The sequence below is a fragment of the Trichechus manatus genome, unplaced genomic scaffold (genome assembly GCF_000243295.1).
Source record: "Trichechus manatus latirostris isolate Lorelei unplaced genomic scaffold, TriManLat1.0 scaffold00209, whole genome shotgun sequence".
Lineage (NCBI taxonomy): Eukaryota > Metazoa > Chordata > Mammalia > Sirenia > Trichechidae > Trichechus > Trichechus manatus.
Genome location: NW_004444145.1, coordinates 1412808 through 1437836, shown reverse-complemented (window position 1 = coordinate 1437836; position 25029 = coordinate 1412808). Strand labels below are relative to the sequence as shown.

General features: G+C 51.2%; 1 protein-coding gene across 2 annotated transcripts in view; it reads left to right on the top strand.

Annotated features, from left to right (window-relative positions):
* Positions 1-24496, top strand: part of FAIM2 (Fas apoptotic inhibitory molecule 2) — a 32951-nt gene extending 8455 nt beyond the window's left edge. The window contains exons 6-12 of one of the 2 annotated variants that reach the window (XM_012559093.1): positions 5415-5465; positions 5797-5836; positions 6544-6581; positions 7147-7234; positions 7501-7596; positions 9303-9356; positions 24246-24496. In XM_012559093.1, the coding sequence (XP_012414547.1) occupies positions 5415-5465; positions 5797-5836; positions 6544-6581; positions 7147-7234; positions 7501-7596; positions 9303-9356; positions 24246-24395 (517 nt within the window). In that variant the 3' untranslated portion in view covers positions 24396-24496. The remainder of the gene's footprint in view (positions 1-5414; positions 5466-5796; positions 5837-6543; positions 6582-7146; positions 7235-7500; positions 7597-9302; positions 9357-24245) is intronic. The other variant, XM_004388307.2, reaches the window with a different exon arrangement.
* The last annotated feature ends 533 nt before the right edge of the window (positions 24497-25029 follow it).

Sequence of the window (25029 nt, the reverse complement as noted above, 5' to 3'; positions counted from 1 at the left end):
GCAGTGGGGCTTACATGGTGGAGGTTATGAATGCCCAGCAAGGCTCTCCTAGGCCTGTTCCTGGAGGGGAGCTGGTAGGGAGGTGGGCTCAGCCCCTGGACCACCGGAGCCCACAGTGGTCCCAGAGTGCTTTACGTTAACACAAGCCTGCCAAAGGCTGGCAGGAAGCAGACTCATCCTGGCCTCTGTGGCTCCTGGGAGGAGCGGAGCTGGCTTGGTCAGGTTGGGGGTTCAGAGACAAGACATTTACACCAAAAGCCTTTCTCAGCGCACAGGGAAGAGGGCTGTCTGCAGACCAGGCAGGAAAGTGTATGCTTTGGGGAACTGGAAGGCACAGTCTGGTAAAGCTAATGAGCCCCCAGGGACTGCTCCAGGGCCAGCCCACACTGCAGGTTGGCATGGCTCCCAGCGCATCAGCTCTGCCTGGCAGCCTCGAGTACCCCATGAACTTGGGAATAGAGTCTCCAGGCCTCTTTCCAAGCCTTCTGTGGGAGGGTCTGTGGGACCCCATGCTTTGACCAGAAGGTGGAAGGGGGACAGCCCAGGAATGAGCAGACCCAGGAAGTGGGGGCAGAGCTCACCCCATAGGAGGCAGTGAGAATTGTGGTGAGATGTGGAGTCCTTCCTCCTAGTTCCCTCCTGGCTCTGTATCTGGGGGTATGGGGTAGGTTCAGGCGTGGGGGTGGGGGAGGAGGGAACATCATCACTTGAGTTGGAAGTGGACATAGACTGTGTGTTTTTCCTGGAAGTGCCCCAAAGTCTTAAAGGTTCTTGGGAATTTCACCACCAGGGGGCTGCCCTGTTGTTCTAGGAAGCCCACCTGGAGCTCTGCCCTGCCCCCTCCCCACCCCTCAGCTCTATCCATTCTGCCCCTTGAGTCTACCTCTGTGTCTGAGTCCTGGTGGGTCTCACCTCCTCCAACACACCAAGTGTCCTCTGAGGGCTCAGCCTTTTAGAGTAACAATAATAGCAATAAGAATAAATAAGAATAAAGTGCTAAGCACTTCACATATATTTCTTCATTTGATCCTTACAACCACCATCCTAGACAGATACTATTCTATTATTACTTCCATTTTACAATGAGGAAACTGAGGCTCAGAGAGACGTTATTGCTTCCTAATTAGCAATAACTAAAAAAAAACTCGTTGCCGTCAAGTGACCCTATAGGACAGAGTAGAACTGCCCCATAAGGCTTCCAAGGAGCCATTGGTGGATTCGAACTGTTGACCTTCTGGTTAGCAGCTGTATCACTTAACTACTGCACCACCAGGGCTCCAATCAGCAATAGCAAAGATTAAAACCCAGATCTTTCTGTCGCAAAGATGGTGCACGTACCCTCTGTGCTCAGTTGTCTCCCCTAAGCCCAGGACTGGGTCCTGGAGCAAGACAAGGTGCGAGACGACCCTGGGTTTGGTAGCTGACCTTTACCTGAGCCTCACAACCCCCCCACAAAACACACACACACATACACACACACCCTGTAAATAGCCTGTGGCTTCAACCCAAACTCTGATGTGCAAGTCAGTCTTTCACTTGTCCTGTGACTCATTCTCTGCCCCCTGGGATGACAGCCTCCTCTCCTCCTGCTTTCTCAAGGCCTCAGTCATCTCCCTCCATGGGTTTTCACCATATTGTCTGAGAGTTCTCACTGAGCCTCAGCGGGAACTGCAGGGCTCCCTTTAGGGAAGGAGTAAGGGCTGGGAGTGAGGGAAAAAAAAACAGGCAGACTGTGAGACCAGAGCTAGGGCAGAGGCGGGTCAGAGCTTCTCCACGAAGCTGTCAGTCAGCCAGCTTCTAATTAGAATAATAACAGCTCTGTGCTAAATATGCATTGTCGCCTTCAGTCCTCCCAACAGCCCAGTGAGTTGGTACCATTATTCCTGTTTTACAAATGAGGGAACTGGGGCTCGGCAATTAGGTACCTTGCCCAAGGTCACACAATAAATAGTAGTGATAGCGCTGGGATGTGAATGCAGGATTGAATGGCTCTAAAGCCTTGTTCCCGATCACTGGCTGTGCCATAATTCCCATGTCTTCAGTCTCTGCCCTTCCTCCCAACCCGACCCCTTGTATTGATTGAGAAGCTATGGACCAGAGAGAAAAGGTGACCGGGAGCTTGTCCTCAGGAAGCTTCCAGTGTAGCCAGGGTGACAGGACCCTCACTCAGGATACATAGGCAAGGGTATTATCAATATTGAAGTGACTGACCAGTGACTCTAGATCAGAAGAGAGCAGATGCCAGCGTTTTTCTCAGCCAGGGCCCTGTTGGCGTTTTGGGTAAGACAGTTCCACTGTTTCACATAGACCAAGATGTTTAGAGCCCTGTTCGCTAGCACTAGATACCAATAGAACCCCCCCCCAATCACTGTGACAATAGTCCCACATTATTTGAGAACCATTGAAGAAGCTGAAGAATAAGAAAAGTTTAAGACAGAGGGATCTTTTTCACCAAATTTAATGGGCTTGTCTCAACCCCTACATACCTGGCTCTTTGGCATCATCTGGCATTTCATTCAGCAGATATTTAGAGACTACCTACCAGCTACCAAGGTCCCTGGATGGCACAAATGGTTTGCATTCGACTGCTAACTGAAGGGTTAGCTGTTCAAACCCACCCAACAGCGCTACAGAAGAAAGGCCTGGTGATCTGCTTTGGTAAAATTACAGCCAAAAAAAAACCCTGTGAGGGGAGTTCTACTCTGTAACATATGGGGTTGCCGTGACTCAGAATCAACTCAGCAGCAACGGGTTTGGTTTGTTTTTTCACCAGATGTCAGGCACCAGGTTAGATGTTGGGAATACAAAATGAATGTCGCAGGCTAGCCCCCCAGATGCTCTACCTGGGTGGCCGGTCAGATAAGTAGGCCTGCAGGGTATGGGGGTAAGCCCCTATAGCCCAGGCATAGTTGTTCTTGCCAACCTATCCTTTCCAGGCAAGAGCAGAGTGTGAGGGCACATTAAGGGAGTGCAGAGTGTGTTGCGATGAGACGCAGAGTGGAGGAGGCAGAGTGTGATCAGAGATGGACTGGAGAGGGGGCAGGAGTGGGTCATGCAGGATTTTGCCAGGTCTTTGAGGATTTTAAAAAGAGGAGCCATGTGATCAGATCTGCCTGTAGCTCGGAGGGCAGAAGGCAGGGCTAGAGGCAGGAGGACCAGATGGATTCCTGCAACAGTCCAGGCTCCACCTAAAGTGAGGGTAGTGGGGATGGAGAGAAGCAGACAGATGTGAGAGTTGCTTGGGTAGGAGGATCAACAGGTCCAGGTGATTAATTGGCCAGGGTGAGGTGAGAGTCAAGGATGATGCTGAGGTCTCTGCAATAAAGGATGCAGAAGAAGGGGCAGGGAAGGTGGAGAGTTCAGTTCTAACCTGTTGAGTTGTAAGCATTTCTGAATTGCCCTGTCTGCCCAGTAGGCAGTTGGATTTTCAGGTCTGGGGTTGAGAAAGAAAACTTAGGTTGGAAATATGAGAATTTGCCTGATAAGAGGAGTCATGGGAGTGAATGATTCCCATCTCCCACCCCACCGAACCTCCAGGGAGAGCGTGAAGAGAAAAGAGCCCAGTCAGGAACCAGGCATATTCAGAGACGCCCTGAAGGACACTGAGAAGCAGTGGCCAGGGAGGTAGGAGGGAACCCATATGGAACCAAGGGGAAGCAGTGGGAGTGATTAAATGTTGTTTAGAAGTCAGGTAAGATAAAGACTGATAAGTGACAATTGGACTCAACAAGGTCACAGTGACGTGGCAAAACCAGCTCTCATAACATGGGCTTGAGACTGGCTTTGTTGGGTTGAGGAGTAGCTGGGAGCTGGGGAAGAGGAAACATTGAGTGGAGACAACTCTTTTAAGAAGCTTGGCTATCAGAGAGGATAAAGTGGCAGTAGCTAGAGCCAGGGAAGATGCTGGTTAAAGCGAGAAGGTTTGTGTGGAGGAGAGGTGCCAGTGAGAAGGTTGAAGATATTAGAGATGGCTGTGGCAGTTGAGGGCTGAGACCCAAAGCCCAGGTTGGAGAGCTTTGCCTGCGATGGGAGGTGACATCAGAGAGCACAGATGTGATTCATGGAGGAGCCCCACCTCATCATCTGGAATTTTTCTGGGACTCATCAGGCCAGGCTGTGCGGAATTGAGGCAACTGGGAGGTTTGCAGATGGGACAGGAGACCACGTACTGGTGGTGGCACTAATCTGGGTAGGCATGGATATGCCCCATCCTTGGGTCCTCAGCCCTTGTCGTCCACCTCCTGCACTGGCCTCAGCCGCCACTGCTCTCCAGAAAGTCCTCAGTCTTCAACCCCTGTCTCTGGGCTGCCCCTGAGCTCCTGCCAGCTTCTCACTGGACACTGCCACCTAATCCAAGCAATTCATTCCACAAGCACTTTCTGCTTCCTGCCAGGCACTGGCAGGACCAACAAGGGCCCTGCCCTTGCTGAGCTTACAGTCTAATAGGGTAAACCAACAACGAAGTAACTAACAAGATGATTACAGGCAGAGAAGGGCTGTGAAGGGTATGAATGAGACAGTGGTTATAAGCAAGGACTCTGAAGCCAGAGTGCCTGGCTTCTAATCCTGCTTCAGCTGTGTGGTAGCTGCATAACTTTTGATACCTGACCTCTCTGTGCCTCACTTGTAAAGAACATACTTTATAGAGAAGATAAGAGGATGAAATTGGTTAATATTTGCAAAGTGCTCAGAGCTATGCCTGGCACATAGAAAATACTGTATACCATCTTTTTGTTTTAAGTAATGTAGTGTCTGGGGAGGCCACTTTGGTTTGGGTGGTTAGGGACAGCTTTCGCACGGCACCTAAAGTTCAATACACCTACTCCTCACTTATCAACTATCTTATTATCTGATATTTTGCATTTACTACTATAGTAAAAATCTACTTTCCAATTATTTTGCACATTAACAACGTATGTCTGGTGGTAATGAAATCCGAGGTGCGAGACAAAAGTAACACTGGCTGTGACGGTTAAGGTTACGTGTCAGCTTGGCTGGGCCATGATTCTCAGTGGTTTGGCAGTTATGTAATGATGTAATCTGGCAGTTATGTAATGAGGTAATCATTCTCCATTTTGTGATCTGATGTAGTCATCCTCCATTTTTGCATAATGCCAATTCGCATAACAACCTGATCTTTGGAACCTAACCATGTTGATAAGTGAGGAGTGGGTGTATTTCTAGAAGTAGGCTCATCCTATCCCCTTCCTCTCTTTTTGGAATTGGACCACCACTCTGCGCACTGCCAGGATGACCATAGCCTTCTCTCCTCCTCCACTCTGTTCACCCTTTTGGCTGCCCTGTGGGCAAGGGTGGCAGAGAGTGGGATGAGCAGGGGTGGGGGGGCTGGGTGGAGGGGCTTTAGAAGGGACTCACTGATGCCCTGATGCACCCCATCCATCTGTCTCTCTCAGCGCTGTGTTCTTTGTGACGTATCTGACCCTGGCCTGCTGCTCTGGACCCAGGTACAGTGATGGTTTCTGGAAACATGAGCCATATCTTGGAAGCTCTGCCCCAGCCCTGCCTGCCACCAGTGTGCTGTGCCCCCCTGAGAGGGCTCCATCCCTCTCTGGGCCTCTGTCAAGCAGGACTGCCTCCCCCCTTCTTTACTTGGCACCTCTGAGTTGAGGGGAGGGTAGACAGACGGGGCAGATGGAGGACATGGGGATGGGGCTGAAGGAAGAGGCTCAGAGGAGTGTGGATGGGGCCAGGCAGAGACCCCTTCCCTGCATCGGGGACCCAGCCTGCAGCCTCTGACACCTTCGACTCTTCTCTGAACCCTGGCTTGTCTTATAGGAGGCATTTCCCCTGGAACCTGATTCTCCTGATGGTCTTTGTAAGTGATGGGGGTGGGGGGCGGGTGGTGGTTGGGGTGGGCTGGGGACAGATGCTGAAGGAGGTAAAGAGGGTGGGCTTTGAGGGCCAGGAAATCTGGGTTGGGACGTCAAATGTGAGGTCCCTGGGGGCCAGGAATATTTTCACCCCACTTCTGCGAAGAGTGAGCCCTGGTGGCATAGTGGTTAAAGCACTTGACTGCTAACCGAAAGGTCAACAGTTAAAACCCACCAACCACTCGGTGGGAGAAAGATGTGACAGTCTCCTTCTGTACACCTTGAAACCCCTATGGAGCAGTTCTAGTCTGTCTTGTAGGGTTACTATGAGTTAGAATTGACTTGACGGGTACGGGTTTGGTTTTTGTTTTTCTGCAAAGAAGTTCTACCCTCTCCCCCTCCCCACCCACGGCACTGTCACTCTTCGTTGTGATTTTGTTTTTAAGGTTTGTACGGGCCATCCTAGAGCCATGGACAGTGAAGGGAGGAGGGAGGTCTTAGTAAGGGGGGGAAGAGCAGTGATGCGAAAGAAACAAACAGCTGGCACAAGGCCTGTTAGGGATGCTCCTTAGCCAGGCCCAAGTCCTAGAAGTAATCGTGTGCAGGGGTGAAGCAGACTCAGAGTTGATGGGGCATGCATAGCGTGGAGACCCGGGCTGGCCCTCAGAGTCTGAGTTCTGGAACATTCCCTCACCCTGCTTTCTTCTTTCAGACGCTATCCATGGCCTACCTCACTGGGATGTTGTCCAGGTAAAGGGAACAGATGGGAGGGGAGGGGGGCAGTAGGCTAGGTTGGGAGTCAGGGACTGGCCACACCCTGAGGGGAGCTGCCCCCAAACACTGTCCTTTCTGGGAGCATCTGGATTGGTGTGGGGGGGGGGTGGTGGTTCAGGCAGATAGGGAACACTGTCCCAGAGCCTCCTCCTCATGCACTCAGCTGGACAGTGACTCCAGGACCCAGCCACCGCAGTGGGGTAGGGATGGGGGATGGTGGAGAGCAAGGTGACGCCTCTCAAGCTGCAGCTTAAAAGACCCCAAGACTCATGGTCATGCAGTTACCAGGTACCAGCACAATCCCCTCCCCACCCCTGCTCCTTTGTGACCTCTCCCACCTGTTAAAGATCCTTCTAATACAATTTTTGGTGTAAGCAATTTGGGGAGGGGATCCAGTGGATAGACTGGAAATGCAGAGAGCAAGGAGGAAGGGGGATAGGGTTGGTCCAGGGGTTGTGGGATCAGGTCCTGGTAGAAAAAGAGGGCTGGGGGAGGCTCAAGCCTGCCTGGAAGCTGACCCCTTGGCCTGATGGTCCTGCAGTTACTACAACACCATGTCCGTGCTGCTGTGCCTGGGTATCACGGCCCTCGTCTGCCTCTCAGTCACCATGTTCAGCTTCCAGACCAAGGTCAGCTCTGAGGCCTGCGAGTAGTGACCCCTGGCCTGAGGCTGGGGTGGGTTGGGGGTTGTAAGCTTGGGCCAAGGCTGAGGAGAAGTAAAAGGGGTGAGGAGGGTCTGAGGAGGTTACCTGGGGAGGGCAAGGAGAAATGCCGGTTTCTGGGGCTGAGCATAGGACCACAGCCTGCTGTCTAGGCCTCAGCCTCTGGCCAGCGCTCTGCCCCACTGGGACCCTCAAAAATGCCAAGCAGCTCTGACACTGTCCTGTCCCCACAGTTTGACTTCACCTCCTGCCAGGGTGTGCTCTTCGTGCTGCTCATGACTCTTTTCTTCAGTGGGCTCATTCTCGCCATCCTCCTGCCCTTCCAATACGTGAGTCTCTAGAACGCCCAGTGGGCCCCTGGGGAGGAAGGGAGCGGGCCTGCCAGGTGTGCGTGTTCTTTCCTTCTGCACCGTCCAGAAAGGCCCAGGGCCAAAGCCCCACAGCCGGGCAATCCTGTCTGGCCTCTCATAGCACCTGCCACGTGCATGTTGGCTGTGTGGGCAGCCAGAGAGCTAAGCAAACAAGGTGGCTTTTCTTGGCAGGTCTGGGCACCTGCCCAGCTCCACAAGCCACATCCGGCTTCATCTTTCCCATCCTCCCCTCTCAGTGGAGGGAGGCTGAGGGAGGGTGGGGAGCATTTAAGCCCCAAGCAGAGAAGGGAGTACTGAACAGGGTCAACCAGGCCCAGAGGGGCCCTGAGGAAGGCCTTCTAGGGCTTTTGGGGGACCAGTCAAGGCCAGAGGGCAGAACCTAGCTGGCTGGCCAGGTGGGAGGTGGGGCAATGGGGCTCAGCATACCCCTGCCCATTAGGGTGGCCACGGGCCCACCAAATCTCAGCCCTTAGACATGTCCAGCCTGTCCTGGGGAAATCTGATGATGACTGACTGGTTTCAGTGACCCATTCCAGGAGCCCCAGATCACTGCAGATGGGGATGGGGACAGACTGAGGACATCACAGGAGAGGCTTGAGGTTTGAGTCCTGGGGAACCCAAGAGGGAGCTAATGGACCCCTACTGGGAGCTCAGTGGTCCCTCAGCTCACATCCCGCCCCCACTCGTAGCCGTGTTTGTCATGTGCTCCCCCACCATCCCTTTTCTGTGGGGCTGGGAGAAGCATTCCTTATCCCCCTCCTCCACCCCCATCCTGCCCAGCTCCAGGGCATTTGGCTCTCAGTCCAGGACATCAGGATTTGGTCTGGCATTTCTTTGGCTCTTTCCAGGATCCTGTTGACTAAGGGAGGGGCCGGAGCTGGCCTGGGGGCCCTCTGTGTATCTAGGATAGGGAGGTGGCTACAGGAAGCGTCTCCCAGAGCTTCAAAGAACGCTTTGTTGACCCAGGTCAGGCTGATGGGAGGCCTGGGTTTCCAGGAATCCTTTACCCTGTGGAGGGCCTGGCTGAGGTGGCACCCCTTACAGAGCTTTCAGACACAGCTGGGTGCCTCTGAGACCTGGGGTGGGGAGCAGAGGAGGGGAAGGGGCACAGCTCCAGCTTGTGCAGGCAATCCTATTGTGCTGGCAGGGACCACAGATGATCCCCCTACCCATCCCTGAGTTCAAGTCTTTGTCCCCTCCATCTGAGCCCCTCACCCCCATGAGTTGGGCCAGGGAGCTCCCCAACAGAGGGACAGACAGACCATCTACTGGACAGGGATGAGCACACACCAAGAGGTGGGAGCAGCCCTCAGGCCAGAACCAGGCTGGGAAAATGGCGGCCCCAATGGGATATGTCATCCTCGTCTGCTTGAGCCTGAGGCTATGTGTTGAGGGGAGAAGCTCCTGGGTAGGTTGGGAGCTTGGGGAACTCCCCTGCAAGCCCGTTCGTGATCTCTGTTATCCTGGGGCTCCCACCACCTACAGTTAGCACACCGTTGGGTCCTGGAGCTTCTCAGGGACAGCGAGGGGGCCCGGAAGGTGAGAGAGGGGCCTGATGGGGAGGGAGTGCTATCCCACATCCTCCACTCTCTGGACTGAGCCCTCCTCCCTGCCCCTCTGCCCTGTCTCTCTATCCCTAAGCCCACTTTGCCTCTGCCCCACAGGTGCCCTGGCTCCATGCAGTGTACGCAGTGCTGGGAGCAGGCACGTTTACGTTGGTGAGTGTGGCCCAGCTCCCTGAGTGCTCGGCCTTCTCAGTCTTCTGGTTGTCTCCCCAGGTCCCTCCATCATCCTCGTCTTCCTCACAGTCCTCCTCCCTGGACCCTTTTGAAGCATCTGTTTTCAGGGCTGGGCTCAGTGCTGCATCTATGGAATTCCATCTGGTCTCCGAGACAGACCAGCTGACCTGGGCAGGGGGAAGGGAAGGTTGTAACAGCAGAATTGAAGCTTTAGACAGAGGCAGAGCTGGGCAAGAGGAACCCCTCCCTTCTGGAGTGGGTCAACACTGCTTGTAGGGGTGGGGGAGGAGAGGTGTCCTGGCCACATGGACCAAGTAAGTAGTGCTCTCCCAGGGGTAATCTGGGAAGGCTTCTTGGAGGAAGGGAGCTTCCAAGTCCCCTGTGAGAGACACACTGTTAGACTGAGCTTGTTCTTTGTTGTTCTCAGTCTCAGCTGAAAGTTAATGGCAATGATTATGATGAAAGTAATGATAATAGTTAATATTTATTGAACACTTGCTTTTCACCAAACAAACTCTCCATGTGCATTTAATCCTCACTATAAATCCATAAGCTAGGCTCTGTTGTTATCATCGGGCCCCTGGGTGGTGCAAAGAGTTAGGTGCTTGGCTACTAACTGAAAGGTTGGCAATTCAAACCTAACCAGAGGTACCTTGGAAGAAAGGCCTGGCGATCTACTCCAGAAAGGTCACAGCCATGAAAACCCTGTGGAGCACAGTTCTACTCTGAACACATGGGGTCACTATGAGTCAGAATCGACACAACAGCAACTGGTATGGTACTGATATCAGCAAGTTATAATGAAGAAACCGAAGCTCAGAAACTTTGAATCACTTGCCCAAGGTCATACAGCATCCTAGAAAGTGATGGGGCCAAATTAGGAACCTGGACAGTCTGGCTCCTGAGCCCCACTTGGGGTCTGAGGCTAGGTGGGGGGGGGGGTGGCCTGGGAGCAGATGCCCAGAGGACAGGGGTGACCTGGAGCAGCCCAACTCGGGCCCTTTGCTCAGGTGGGCTCCAAGCGTGTGAATGTGGTGGTGCTCAGGGTCCACCTAGGTGAGCAGGCCCAGTGTGATGTCATCTTCTTGGGGCGGGGGGGTCCCAAGATAAGCATGCATTGCCAGTGGGAACAGTAACAAGACTCTCTCCTCCCTCGTTGGAACGTTCAGCTCAACTCAATCTGGTCAGAGTCCCGCTTAGTCACAGGCTCTAGAGGCTTGTGGGTGACAGGTCAGGGGTGCAGAGTTAGGGAAAAGGGTGAGGGTCAGAACTGTGAAGGTTTGAGGGTTTGGGATAGGGATCAAGCCAGAAATGGGGGTGTAGAAGGTTCATTCATTCATCTTCTCCACAGGTCTTTACTGAGCACCTACTGTGTGTGCGGAAACCCTGGTGGTGTAGTGGTTAAGTGCTATGTCTGATTAACCAAAAGGTCAGCAGTTCAAATCCACCAGGCACGCTTGGGAAACGCTGTGGGGCAGTTCTACTCTGTCCTATAGAGTTGCTATGAGTCAGAATCGACTCCATGGCACTTGGTTTGGTTTTTGGTTTTTACTGTGTGTGAGGTGCTGGTCTGTGGCAGGGAGTGCCAGTGTGTGGCACCGAGTGGCAGTCAATAAGTATTTGTGGAATGAATAAATGACTTCCAGGCTCAAAACTTGAAGGCTAGAACCTAAAAAGGAATCATCGACTAAAACTCCAAGCCCCTCCTTTTACAGATGACAGAACTGAACCCTAGAGAAGTTAAGTGATTTGTCCTAGGTTTCCCGGCAAGATGATGGCAAATCAACAAAGTGTGGCTTTGGTCAAGACTAGGGTGACCAACTCACCCCAATGTACCCAGGAATTTCCTAGTTTTATCCCTGCAAGTCTCCTTCCTAGGAAAATCCTAAATCCTGAGCAAACAGGGTGGGTTGATGACCCTGAGGCACTAACTTCTCTGGCTCTGGGCCAGGGCTTTTTTCCTGCAGGCAAAGGCTTCAAAAGAAGTTTCCATTTAAAGGATGGGGTAGGGAATCAAGCTAGGAGGGAAGAAGGGGGTCACAGGTGGGAAGGCCTCAGAGGGCAGCATGTGCCCAGGGACAGAAGAGGCGTCAAACCAGGGGAAGTGAGGCTGCAGAAGAGTGGGAGAAGGTGAGCATCAGTGTAGGGCCAGGAGTTAGCTTTGCGCAGATCCGGTCATAGCAAGTGTGTGAGCTCCGGAGGGAGGCTGTGCATACAATTGGGGCTAGATGAACAGTAATCTCTTAAATTTGTTTGATAATCCCTTGGATTATTAGGATAATAAAAATAATCCCAGCCATCTCTTCCACCCTTCACATCTTACAAAGCGCTTTCATACCTATTGCCTCATTGGATCTCCATCACCAGCCAAGGAGGGAGGCAGAGCTGGTGGTGTACAACCTGCTTTCTGCATTGGAAGGCTGGGGCTTCCAGGGCTGGCTCAGAGCCCCACTACCAGTAAGGGGCAGATTTAGGACCAGGACCCAGGTGTTTTGTGCCCAGCCCAGTGCTATTGCTAGCATCGCTATGATCTTCCCTCAAACAGGACAATTTTTATTGGCTTGGAGTTGGGGTGAGGCTGGGGAAGTCCTTCCAGCAACTCTCCCTTTCTCTCCTGTATCGTCAGTATTTCCTTCTCTGCTGGATTATTCCCATCAGCACCAAAAAAGCTAGGATTTCTTCCATCTCAAAAAAACAAAACCACAAAATACTCTTGACCCATACCCCCCTACCTTCTACCTCATTCATAGCAAAACTCCTTAGAAGAGAATCTACACTCATGGTCTTCAATTCCTTTCCTCCCTCTCTCCCTCCCTCCTTTTTCTCCTTCCAGTTCCTCTCCTTCCATTCTCTCTTGAACCTTCTTAAAAACGCTCTCATCAAGGTCACCAGCAGTCAATTCTAGTCCTCCTCTTATTTGACCCGTAGCAGCATTTGATACAGTCGATCATTCCCTCCCTCCAGAAGCATTGTCTACATTTGGCTTCCAGGCCACCATATTCCCCTGGTTTTCCTCCTGCCTCCCTGATCATGAGGCTCAATTCCCAGAACTTTAAACAGTGGACAGCCCTAGGGTTGCTATGAGTCGGAATCAACTCCAAGGCAACGGGCTTGGTTTTTGGTTTGAGAGCCATCAGATTCCTCTTCTTCAGCTCACTCCCTAGGGGGTCTCAGTCAGTCTCCTAGATTTGAATACCATGTTTTATGCTGTTGCCTCTAAAATTTAAATCTCTAGCCCAGATTTCTGCCTTGAATTCCAGACTAGAATTTCCAGTTACCTACTCAGTATCCCCACTTGGAAGTCTAACAGACATCGTAGACTTAACTAGCCCCTGCTCTTTTCCTAAACACCTGCTCCTCCCACAGCCTTCCAGGTCTTTGTGAATGGCAACTCCACCCTTCCAGTCATTCAGGCCAAATGCCCTGATAACATCCTCATCCTTTCTCCATTTCTCACACCCCCATCTGGCTCCACCTTCTATCCAGAATTTCACCACTTCTCTCCACCTTCATAGCTGCTCTCTGGTCCAAGTCACCATCAGCTCCTGCCTGAATTATTGCAATGGCCTTCTACCAGCAGTGCTGCCCTCACCCTCACTGTCCACCACAGTCTATTCTCAACACAGCAGCTAGAATGATCCTGCTAAACATAAATTAGGTCAGATCATTCCTTTCTTGGCATCTAGCTATGGCTTCCCACAGCCTGCAAGGGCCTACATGATCTGTCTCTCACCGACCTCATCTCTTCCCATTCTCCCCTTCACCCATTCCGCTGTGGCCATATTGGCTCCTTGCTGCTCTTCAACACGTCAGGCACACTCCCAACCACAGGGCCTTTGCACCTGTGTCTGTTCCCCCAGATATGCTCCCAGCCCCCTTTCTCCCCTCCTTCAAGGGTCTGCATGCACACAAAGCTCTCTACCCCTTCCCTGCTTTATTTCTCTCCATAGCACTTCTCATCCCCGACATACCATGTATTTTTCTGATTTATTTGTTGTTGGTCTCCCTCCAACAGAATTTAAGTTCTTTGAGGTCAGGGATTTTTGTCTGGTTTGTTCATCACTGCATCCTCAGTGCTAGAACAGTGCCTGGCACACAGCAGGTGCCTGTAGATGTTCGCTGAATGAATGGATGCCTGAGAGGTGTGATGAGGGGCGGTGCCAGGCCCACAGAGGTGCTGTCAGAGCAAAGGCAAGAAGGCATCAGCTGCACAGTTCACTCCAGCTCTGCCTTAGTCAATGTTCTGTGAGTCACTGGGGAGGAAGAAACACAGTTCCTAATTAGCCGTTAATGTCTCATTACCAGATCAGCACACCAGATGCCCTTGGCTGGGATCATTCTGCAGGTTATGTAAACGATGGTCAGGAGCACATTCAGTGAATCCCCCAGCTCCATCCCCTGTTCACTTTCATCTTCATCAGGAGGGAAGACATGTGGCAGGTCCCCTGGGTCCCATGGCGTAGGGGAAAGTTGAGGAGGGGGCAGCTGGACTGACCTCCCTCTTCTGCCCCTAGGTTCTACCTCTGGGACAGGTGGGCAGAGGCTCTCGGAGGCCTAGCCCCACGTGAATTAAGGTCCCCATGCCCTGCTGTTAACCCCAACTCAGAAGGTCCTGGACCTCTCTCCAACCTGTTTCCAGCTTCAGTTCGGTCCTGTAGAATCATGTGGTCTCCTAGCTCCAGCCCATCTCCAGAACCAGAGCCAGAGCCTAGCGCTCCCTGCTCAGTCCATCCTCCCACCCTGGTTTGGGGGATTTTCAGTACAACGGGGGACTTCCAGCACTGAAGCTAGGCAAGAATTACAAACTGCATTCTGCATAGAGAGAGGGGTAAAGAGAAGCGTCAGAGGAGGTCCCAGACCCCCAGTGGGTACCACCCCTCTCCCCAACTCCCACAGCCTGGGCATTGGAGGGGCTGTAAGAATCAAATGATTTTCTCTCCTGGAAACCTCAGCCCCTCCCCTGACAGACTCTGCCATCTTTGAGGGCAGATCTCCAGCTGGACTGGGCTGAGATTTGGGAGCCAAAACTGCTAAGGCTTTTTAGGGCCCTGGCCCAGCCTTGGGTGACAGGTCTTTCCTAGGCCTTACCCATGTCTAGCCCTAGTACATTCTCAGGAGGCCCTGAGTTTTCGGCCACCCCCCACCCCCGTACCGCACTGGGACTAGAACCCCAATGCCAGTGGAAGTGGATGAGTCAGCAGGAAGGTACTGACCCCAGAATGGCTTCATCCTCTTCCCTCCCATGTGTGCTCCTTGGATGTGTTTTTTTTTTTTTTTTTTTGGTAGAAGCTCCTGGACAGTCAGGCAGGGCAGTATGAGGTCTGGGCTTGGCCAGGATGATGGGGCAGGGTGGAGGGGCTGGTACAGGGAAAGAGAGAGACAGCAGGACCACAGATCTGGCCAGCTGGTTTCTAGCTCTGACTGAGCCTCCAGTGCCCACGTGGCTTTGGGCCAGTTGCTGTACCTCCGAGCTGGTCCTACTTTGGGGAAACTAAGGTCAGGAAGCCAAGTGCCAGACAGCCAGGGAAGAAACTAGGTGTAAGACTTTAGAAATCAGGTGATGGGGCCAAGAGGAGTAGAACTCTCCCCTCACTGCCCAGCCTGGCCAGTTTGGGGACCTCAGGGGACACTGACAGTTGTTAAGCAGGGGAGAAACATCATGGTCACTGCACTTTAAGGAAGATTAGTGAGAAGCCGTGTGGAGAGTGCATAGGTTGGGAGACAGATAGGCAGCCACTGCAGCGTTCCAGAGTCAGGTGCAGGACAGTACTGGATGCTTCAGGGCTGATGGCATTTAAGCAAGTGAAGCTTGGGTAGAAAGACACTTTGTAGAGGTGCTGGGCCTTCAAGGCTGAGTGTTGACTCTTGACCCTGGCGGGGGCACACAGCACACCATCTGCCCTCAATCTCTAGAAGGATCTTCAGGGAGTGTGTGCTGAGGCCCAGAGAGAGAGGTATTGGCAGCAGAGCTAGGATCAAAGCCCTGCTTTTCCTGACTCTTGGCCCAGCATCCTTCCCACTCTATCTCCCTGTCTATTTCACAGATGGGAAAATGGAGCTCCAGAGAGGTCCTCCAGATTGATTCCCCTACAGCAGGCGGCCCAATCTCTGACACCCGTAGGGCTAGGCTTTCAGCAGTGACGTCTCTCCAGCGCCAACAGGGAATCCGTGTTCCGCCAACCCACGACCAGCCTGCCAAACCCATAGCATCTGGGGAATTTGGGAAAAAAAACTCCAGTCTCCCCTCACCCCCACCCTCACCATTTAGCCTCCCTGCTTTTCTAGTGGGGGCCATGAACATATGCCCCACCTTCTTCATAATTATGGATACACTTTGAAAAGTAAAAATGGCCACACATATCCAAGGCAGGGAATAATTTTATTTTAGATTTAATCTTTATTTCATTCAGAGTTTAGAGGCTTTTTGCCTCCGTAGTTTACATGAGCCTGAGAGATCCATCTGCTGAGAACTTTCTCTGTTCTGCCACCCTCCCCCACTAAAACAGCCCTAACACCCTACCTAAGGCTTAGCCTGAACCTTCTGGAAGTTCAGCCTGAACCCTCTGGAAACCCCTCCAGGGTTGGGCAGATTGACTGGTAATTGCTCCCTTAGGGGAAAATGTATGCTGTCCCCCTCCCAGGCCTCACCTCAGTCTCACTCCCTGAGGTGTTAATCCTCAGGAACCAATGCCCTGCTCAAACCAAGAAGTTCACAACAACCTGAGCAGGGGTGAGGGAGAAGGTGAAAGAAGGCCTCTCCTGCCTTCACCCGCTAAAACAAACCCAGGGGTAGGGGACTGAAAGAGGGAGCAGGGCAGAGAGCCATCTACACTGGTATGCAGGGGTAGGGCAGGGAGGGAGGGGAGGAATCACTGCTCTCATATCCAGGATGGTGATTCTCCACAGCAGAACCAGGAAGAGGCACCATCAGACAGGCTGGAGGAAGGAGTGTGTGAAGTGGGAGGAAACTCTCTAGGTAGCTATGTACACCCTGCCCGAACTAGATTCAAGACTTAGCTCATCCTCTAACTCCACTGTATGACCATGAGCAAGTTACTCAACCTCTCTGTGCCTCAGTTGCCTCATCCTTAAAATAAGGCTATCTCACAAGGCTATTGTAATGATTAAAGAAGGTAATATATGAAGGGTGGGGGTGGGGGAGGACTTAGCCTAGCGCTTGGTGCTTGGTAGTTTCTCAATGGATTGTCCCTTTTACCCGTATTGTGAATGTTGACCTAGTAGTTTAGAGCACTAGATTTCGGAGCCAGGGCATCTAGATTCAAGTCCTGCCTCTGCCACATTCTAGCTGGGTAGACTGATCAAATTTACATAATCTCTCTATGCTTCAGTTTTCTTATGTAAAATGGGGATAATAATAGTACCTATCTTATAGGTTGTTGTGCCTTTTAAATGAATTAATGTATGTAAAGCACTTGGAATAGCGCCTGGCACATAATCAGTGACCAATAAGCATTAGGGTTGCTATGAGTCGGAACTGACTGAACACCTAACAACAACAACACCTTTAGTAGTAGTAGACCCCCTGGGTGGTGCAAACAGTTAATGCTCTCAGCTGCTAACTGAAAGGTTGGAGGTTCAAGTCCACCTAGAGGTACCTGGGAAGAAAGGCCTGGAAATCTACTGAAAAATCAGCCACTGAAAACCCTTTGGAGCACAATTCTACTCTGACACACATGAGGTCACCATGAGTCACAATAGTCTCAACGGCAACTGGGATTTTCTGTTAGTAGAAGTAAGTTGCCTAAAAAACAAACACACAAAAACACCCATTGCCGTCGAGTCGGTTCCGACTCATGGTGACCCCCATAGGGTTTCCAAGGCTGTAAATCTCCGCAGAAGCAGACTGCCACATCTTTCTCCTGCGGGGCCACTGGTGGTTTCAAACTGCTGACCTTTTACCACTGCGCCTCCAGGGCTCCTAACTTGCCTAATGTCAGAGCGAAAATTGGAATCCAGTTCTGTGTGACTCCCCAGTCTCTATCTTTCACACTGTGTTATACACATGCCCTTTTACAACCACACCTGGGCTCTGTCATACACACTCACTCCCTTTCATCCAGGGCCAGGGTTTCTGGCTCATACACCTACCAAACACTGTTCCTTCTGAGGCTTCCTTGAGGTTCTTCCCAGGGCCCAGGCCTGCATGCAGGTGTTGTCTGTGCCGTTTCCATTTTTGACTCCCAGGTCAAGGAAGAGGAGAGAAATATCTTATATTGGCACCAGGCAAGAAATGGACCCCAGATGTCAACCTCCACTCCCCTGTTCCATCGTTCCGTCGCCCCTCCTGTGTCCCATCATAGAGCACAAGGACTTAAGAGTGGTAGTCTCTTTCCAAAGAATCCCCAAAGCCCAGGCTCACCCTCTGCCTGTGAAAGTGTTGGCAGGTCCTGGTGAGTTCAGGACTCCCTGCATCCCCCCATAGGAACCCTGTGCTGCTCTTGGTCAGGAGCTCTGTTAGCTTCCCCTTCCACCTCCTCCATTCTTCTACACACCCCACCACAACCATAACCAAGCACACACTACACCCACACCCACACCCCACTACCGCCACCACAGCCAAGCACACACTACACCCACACCCACACCCACACCCCACCACCACCATAACCAAGCACACACCATGCCTACACACACATACACACCACACCTACACACACACACACTACCACCACAATGCACAAAGCACACACCACATCTTCAACACACACACATCATTACCACCATCACCACCATGCCACACAAAGCACACAACACCACCACCATAACCAAGCACACACCACACCTACACACACTCCACCACCACACACATAAAGCACACACCACACCTACATACACACATACACACACATCTACACACACACACTACCACCACGGCACACAAAGCACACACCACATCTGCAACACACACACACATCAACACCATCACCACTGCACACACCACCACTGCTATAAGCAAGCACACTCCACACTTGTACACACACACACACACTACCACCCCCACCCCCACCCACCAAGTACATACCACATCTACACACACACACACACACACACACACACACATCCAGAGCACTGTCACCTGGTGGAAAGAGACTGGGATTTTGAGCCAGAAGACTTGACCTGTCCTCCTGGCTGTGTGAAGTGGGCAAGTCCCTTTTGTACTCGCTGCCCCTCAGTCTCCTCAGCTACATGATGGAGATGGTAATGCAGCACGTGCACAAAGGCTTGTGATGAAAATTAAATGGAAGTATTCATGAGGCAGTTCTTCTGCGTTACTCCTCCCGCTTCTTTTTTTAATTTTTAATTACATAATCTGTGAATACATTTTTTTCATTAGAAGAAAATCTCAATGTGGATAAAAATCGTTTTGACCATGCCCCTCACTGCTCTTCCCAGAGGTAACTGCTGTGGTCACTTGAGTGTTTGTCGTTCCAGACCTTTTGATATGCATTTTTCTAGGTATTTGCTGTATATGCTCCTATGGCAGATACAGTTTTGTTTTGTGAAGTTTGTTTGTTAACATAAACAGGGTCATATGATATAGGTTTTCCTGCGACTTGCTTTTTCTCATAATAGCATGTATCGGAGATGCCTCCGCCTCTGTGCTGAGGCCTTGTTAGCAGGGTTTGTGGTTGTCTGCAACGCTTCACTGTTAGAACCAGTGCTGCAGTGAGCAGCCGTGGACACGCCGCTCCATGCCCTGCTGCTGCCATTTCTCTAGGACAGTCATAGCCTATTTGCTATTTTTTATGCTGATTCAACACATTGCCACCTCAGCTTTTTACATTCAGCGTCTGTCTGTTAGTGACCCCGAGCTGGCCTTTCAATGGCATGGCTCTTCCTACACCCTCAGTCTTGCCCTCTGGGACCAATTCAGGGAGGACAGCAGACTGGACTCAGCAGGGCCCAGCCAATGTGTGGACAGGGGGTCCTGGTCAGGTCCAGCCCTGACCAGCCAGGTGGACCAGGAAGGTTTGCCTTTGGCTCCTCTGCCCTCTGTGCATGCTCCTCCTCCCCCCAACCCCACCCCACTCACCCCTGTCTCTACCAAGATAGGAGACCAGGGATCTGGTTGCAGCACTAGACAAACGGCCATCAGCAAGCCATGACCTGCTCTGAGAAATCTTTCCTCACTGCAAAGTAGTGATAATAATACCCTTCTCCTGGGGCAAATTGAGACAATGAGATAAGAAAATATTAGCATGTGAAAACCAAAAAAAAAAAAAAAACCCAAACCTGTTGCTGTCAAATCGATTCTGACTCATAACAACCCCATGTGTTACAGTGTAGAACTGCTCCATCTGATTTTCCTGGCTATAATCTTTACAGAAGCAGATCATCAAGCCTTTCTTTGTCAGCACTGCTGGGCGGGTTTGAACTGACAACCTTTTACATAGCAGCTGAGCACAAACCGTTTGCACCACCCGGGCATCTGTGTAGGAAAGAACTATTAAGTTATTTGTATTCTGGTCCTGCTCCTACCTCTTGCTCCAATCCCATGTGCTCCTCCTGCCAGGTCCTGTATTCAGCTGGCTACTAACTAAAGTACCTATTGTCCCTTTAAGGTGTTAGCAGTCAGCTCAGTCATTAGCTCTCAACTAAGATCTTTTTTTTTTTTTAATAATTTATTTTTGTTGTTGAGAATATACACAGCAAAACATACATCAGTTCAACAGTTTCTACATGTACAATGCAGTGACATTGATTACATTCTTTGAGTTGTACAACCATTCTCACCCTCATTTTCTGAGTTGTTCCTCCTCCATTAACATAAACTCACTGCCCCCTAAGGTTCCCATCTAATCTTTCAAGTTGCTGTTGTCAGTTTGATCCTATATAGATAGTTCTTAAAAGAGCAACATTCTCAAGGCAGAGCTTCTTTACTAGTTAAGCTAAACTACTGTTTGGTTTTAAGAAGACTTCAGGGGATATTTTTGATTTAAGGTTTAAAGATTATCTCATGGCAATAATTTTGGGAGTTCATCCAGCCTCTATGACTCCAAAATATCTGGCTTCCATGAGAATTTGAAATTCAGTTCTGCATTTTCCCCTTTTTGGTCAGGATTCTTCTACAGACTATTTGATCAAAATGTTCAGTAATGGTAGCCGGGCACCATCCAGTCCTTCTGGTCTCATGGCAAAGGAGGCATCAACTAAGATCTTAACTGACTGCTAAGATGTTAACTATAACCAAGATGTCTGCTCTCAACCAAGATGTGAATTAAAAATGCTTACCATCACCCAAGGAGATTATTAGCAGATTACTTTCCCCTCAAATGCATTCTCATAATAATGCCTTTTGCCTTCATTCAGCTGTCAGTTCCATGAGGGCAAATTCCCTGGAACATAGTAGGTGCTCAACAAATGTTGTTGGGAATAAATGAATGGAAAGCCTTCAGTTGACTCACGGGCATGAGGTCGCAGTGATGCGTGGTGCCAGGCAGTGGAGTTGAAATTTGGGGCAGGCCATCCCAGATAGTACCATGTAGATAAGCATCTGTGGCTGCAGGCCAAGGGCAAGAGCAGAAATCAGTTCATTTCTTTTCTCTCCAAGAGAAAAACCAGCTGGCTGTTCTAGGAGCCTCCTGGGCTGGCGCTTCTTGGAGGGGCCACCTCCAGGCCTGGTAAGGCTCAAGCCTTTTAGGTTGAGAGATTCAATTTCATTAGCTCACCCAGGGGTGACGAGACTCCAAGAAATCAACCAAGCAAGGTACTGATTGATAAGCCAGATCGGCAATTTATTAACTTACAGTGGCAGCTGTGACCGCTAAGCAGCCTGTATCGAGCTGGCCCCTCTGCTTGCTCCTTCTTGCTACAGAAGGAAAATTTACTTGGGAAACTAAATCCAACTCAGAAGGGGCAGAGTAGAATGGAGCAAAACACTACGAAAGAATAAAAATGATTGATGCCATGTACACTGTCAGAGTTAACCTTCAAAACCACACCATGGGTGTGGGTGGGCATTATCACCATCCCATTTTGTAGATGAGGACACTGAGGTCTAGTGGGTGGCTCAGCTACTGAGGGATAGAGCCAAGACTCAAACCCAGGCTTTGCGACTCGAGTCCCATGTTCTCGTATGCCCTCCCCTCAACGCAGCTGAGCTCAGAGAGCCTGACACACCCCATACACAGCCCCCAGCCCTGACTGTAACTCCATTTTCTGGTTTCCCTTAGACCCAGATCTTCCCTATAGGGCCACACAGCTTCCCCTAGTAACACCTCTGCCTCCCTGGTGAGAAGCAGGAGACGCCTGAGTCCCATCAGCAGTTCCCCAGAGGGCACCTCTCTTCTGCAGATGATAACAATAAAACCACATTAATAGCCACCATTCATTAAAGGCTTGCCATGTGTCAGGCACTGTGCCAGGCTGTTTGTACACAGTATCTCACTCTCAGAACAACCTCGTGAGTCAGACAGTGTTATCTTCCATTTACAGATATGGACTCACAGGCTCAGAAAAGTTAAGTTCCTTGCCTGGGGTCATTCGCTAGTGAGCAGAGGAGCTGAGACCAGAATCCAATTCAATTTCAAGTCCATACTCATAATCTTCCCCCTATCCCCACCATGGAAACCCTGGTGAAGAGTGGCTAAGAGTTATGGCTGCTAACCAAAAGGTCGGCAGTTTGAATTCATCAGGCGCTTCTTGGAAACTCTATGGGGCAGTTCTGCTCTGTCTTATTAGGGTCGCTATGAGTCAGAATCGACTCGATGGCAACGGGTTTTTTGGACCTGCACCATACCTTAGGAGGTGACGTGTCCTGATGTCCCACGTGCTGGAGTCTCTGGCCCCCTTTGCGTGGGGGCATTGGCACTGAGGCAGGGATTCTCCCGGGTTTCCATGGGGTTGCATCCAAAGCAACTCCAAGGAGTCTGGACCCCAGGAGTCAAGGAGTTGGTGACTGGGGTGAAGAAAATGGAGCTGGGCATGCCTCTAGCTTGCAGTGGGAATGAAGTGCAAGCTTCAAGTTTAGGCTCCAGCCTCCCTCTCCCTTTCTCTCCATCTCCTTCCCCATTTCTGGTCCTGCCACGTTGAGCTCGTTGGATCTTTACCTCATACCCTTCAGGCCTCCAGTCTTTACTAGGCCTTCTCAGTCTATCAGACTCCTACTCATCCTTCAAGCACCAGGTAAAATACCACCTCTCCTGGGACACCTTCCTCCTACACAGTCAGTAGCTCCCTTCTCCACAGCCCTTATAGCACTATTAAAGCATTTACCCAGTTTTACTCTAATTATCTGGAAGTATCCCATACTCTGGTGGTGCAGTGGTTAAGCACTCGGCTGCTAACTGTAAGGTCAACCCACCAGCCGCTCCACAGGAGAAACATGTGGCAGTCTACTTCTGCAAAGATCACAGTCTTGGAAACCCTATGGGGCAGTTCTACTCTGTCCTGTAGGGTTGCTAGGAGTAGGAATTGACTCCACGGCAGCAGGTTTTAGTGGACATTGTGCTTGGTAAAGCAGAGGGTCAGCAAAAAAGAGCAAGACCCTCAGTGGGATGGCTTGACACAGAGGCTGCAACAATGGGTTCAAACATAGCAACGATTGTGAGGATGGTGCAGAACCAGGCAGTGTTTTGTTCTGTTGTACATAGGGTCACTGTAAGTCGGAAGCGACTCGATGGCACCTAACAACACAACAACAAGCTCTGTTTTGTGGTCCTCGTTGTCTCCTCGGCTCTCAGCAAGTACCTGGCACATAGCTGTTGTTCTCTATATATTTATTGCATAAAGAACACGTTTCAGAGGACCCAAGGAGCACAGGTCTTCCACACACAAGTGACGGAAGAGCTGGGCACAGCCCGGTAAACAAGAATGTGGATTGATTTAAAGAATTCCAACCCTGTGTGGACCAGTGGTTCATAACCTTTGAGACACTGGTGAACTTTTGGCTTTTCTCCCCAGAAAAGTTCACCATGCCTGCCACTTTCACATGCTTCGTCAAGGTGTCTCTGTTCCCCAGGCTTGGACCCCAGAGGAAAGCTTTGGTCGGGGGGTGGTAGGAATCAGTGCAGACAGTGGCAAGGACTGGTAGGGGGCAGCGGGGTGGCAAAGAGGAGCTGTCTTAAAGGGAATAACTGTTCATAGACCATTAGACCAAGAAGGCGCCCTAGGGGAGAAGCTGTGTCCTGGAAGGGAACCCATTAACCCTGTGTGCCGCCCATAAGCAGCAGAGCAAAATGGTTAAGCATGGGAGCTCTGGAGCCAGCCTTCTCGGGTTCATATCCTGCCTTTGCCACTCCTAGCTGTGTAACCTTGGGCAAGTTACTTAACATCTCTGGGCCTCCATTTCCTGTAGGGATAATAGAACCCGTACTTGATAGGGATATTATTAGGACTAAATGGACTAATGCAGGCAAAGCTCCTGGACGAGTGGCAGATCACACTCAGCCCATACTCCGCATTGCCCGAAGCACTCATTTATCCTCAAAGAGCAGAGACCTGAGGGAATGACAAGAAGGTCCCCTCCTCCAGGAAGCCTTCCCTAACTCGCTTGGGTCAGATCCCTTGTTATCAGTTCCTGTGGTACTTGGTGTCACTCCTCACGCTTACAATTGCTTCCACACTAGACTGTAAGCTCTGTGAAGGCAGGAATCTTGTCTGTCTTGCTTACTACTGTATCTTCCTGCCTGGCACATAGTAGGTGCTCAGTAAATAGGGGTCAAATTGAATTAGGGAGGGGAGGTGTCGGGACAGTTCCAGGTTCTAGCTGTCACAGGAGGGTCACTGAACAGCCAGGCAGCAGGTGGTAACAAAATTGGGGGTGGCGTGGGTGGGGAAGCTGGGCCTTCTTTGCCAGTGTCACAGTGACCAGGACTTCTGACTTCTTTTTCTCTCCCCCTTCCCCAGTTCCTGGCATTTGACACCCAGTTGCTGATGGGCAACCGCCGCCACTCGCTGAGCCCCGAGGAGCATATTTTTGGAGCCCTCAACATTTACTTAGACATCATCTATATCTTCACCTTCTTCCTGCAAATTTTTGGCACCAACCGGGATTGAGGAGCCCTCCCTGCCCCCACTTTCCTCCAGAGAATGCTCCCCTTCCTGGTCCTCTGACCCTCCTTGTGCTCCTGCAAACCCAGATACAAAACTAGCTGCCAGCCCAGCCCGCAGCCAGCGCTCACTCCCCGCAGCCCAGCCCTCACCCTCACCCTGCAGCTTGTACATATGCCATCGGGGCCCTGAGGGGCCCAGGTCACATCAGCTCCCCCCCTCCCAATTACATCTCCCAATCTGGAACTGTCAAGACTGGTGACTCCCTTGCCATCTGCTCCTCTGGGTTTGAGGACCTGAGGGTGAGTGGGAGGAGCCCAGCAAAATTGCAGATGTAGGAAAGAGACCCCAGGAGCCTGGCTGAGACCTCCACCCCTACCAAGATTCCTGCTAAGGCTGCTGCAACTGTGTGACCTTGGAGCAAGCTGTCCTATGTCCAATCCACCTACTCCCTCTTTCCCTGCTAGGTCAGGCGTTGACACTTTGTAAGGAAGAGGGGAATGGCTGGGAGAGGAGGGGAGGGTGTTCTGTAGGGGGAGGATGTGCGGGCATGTGGGTGGACAGAATGGCTGCCCCAGGCTGCCCACCCTCTCTCAGCTCTGACAGGAGAGGGGCAGGAAGTCAGTGTCACCTGCTGCTT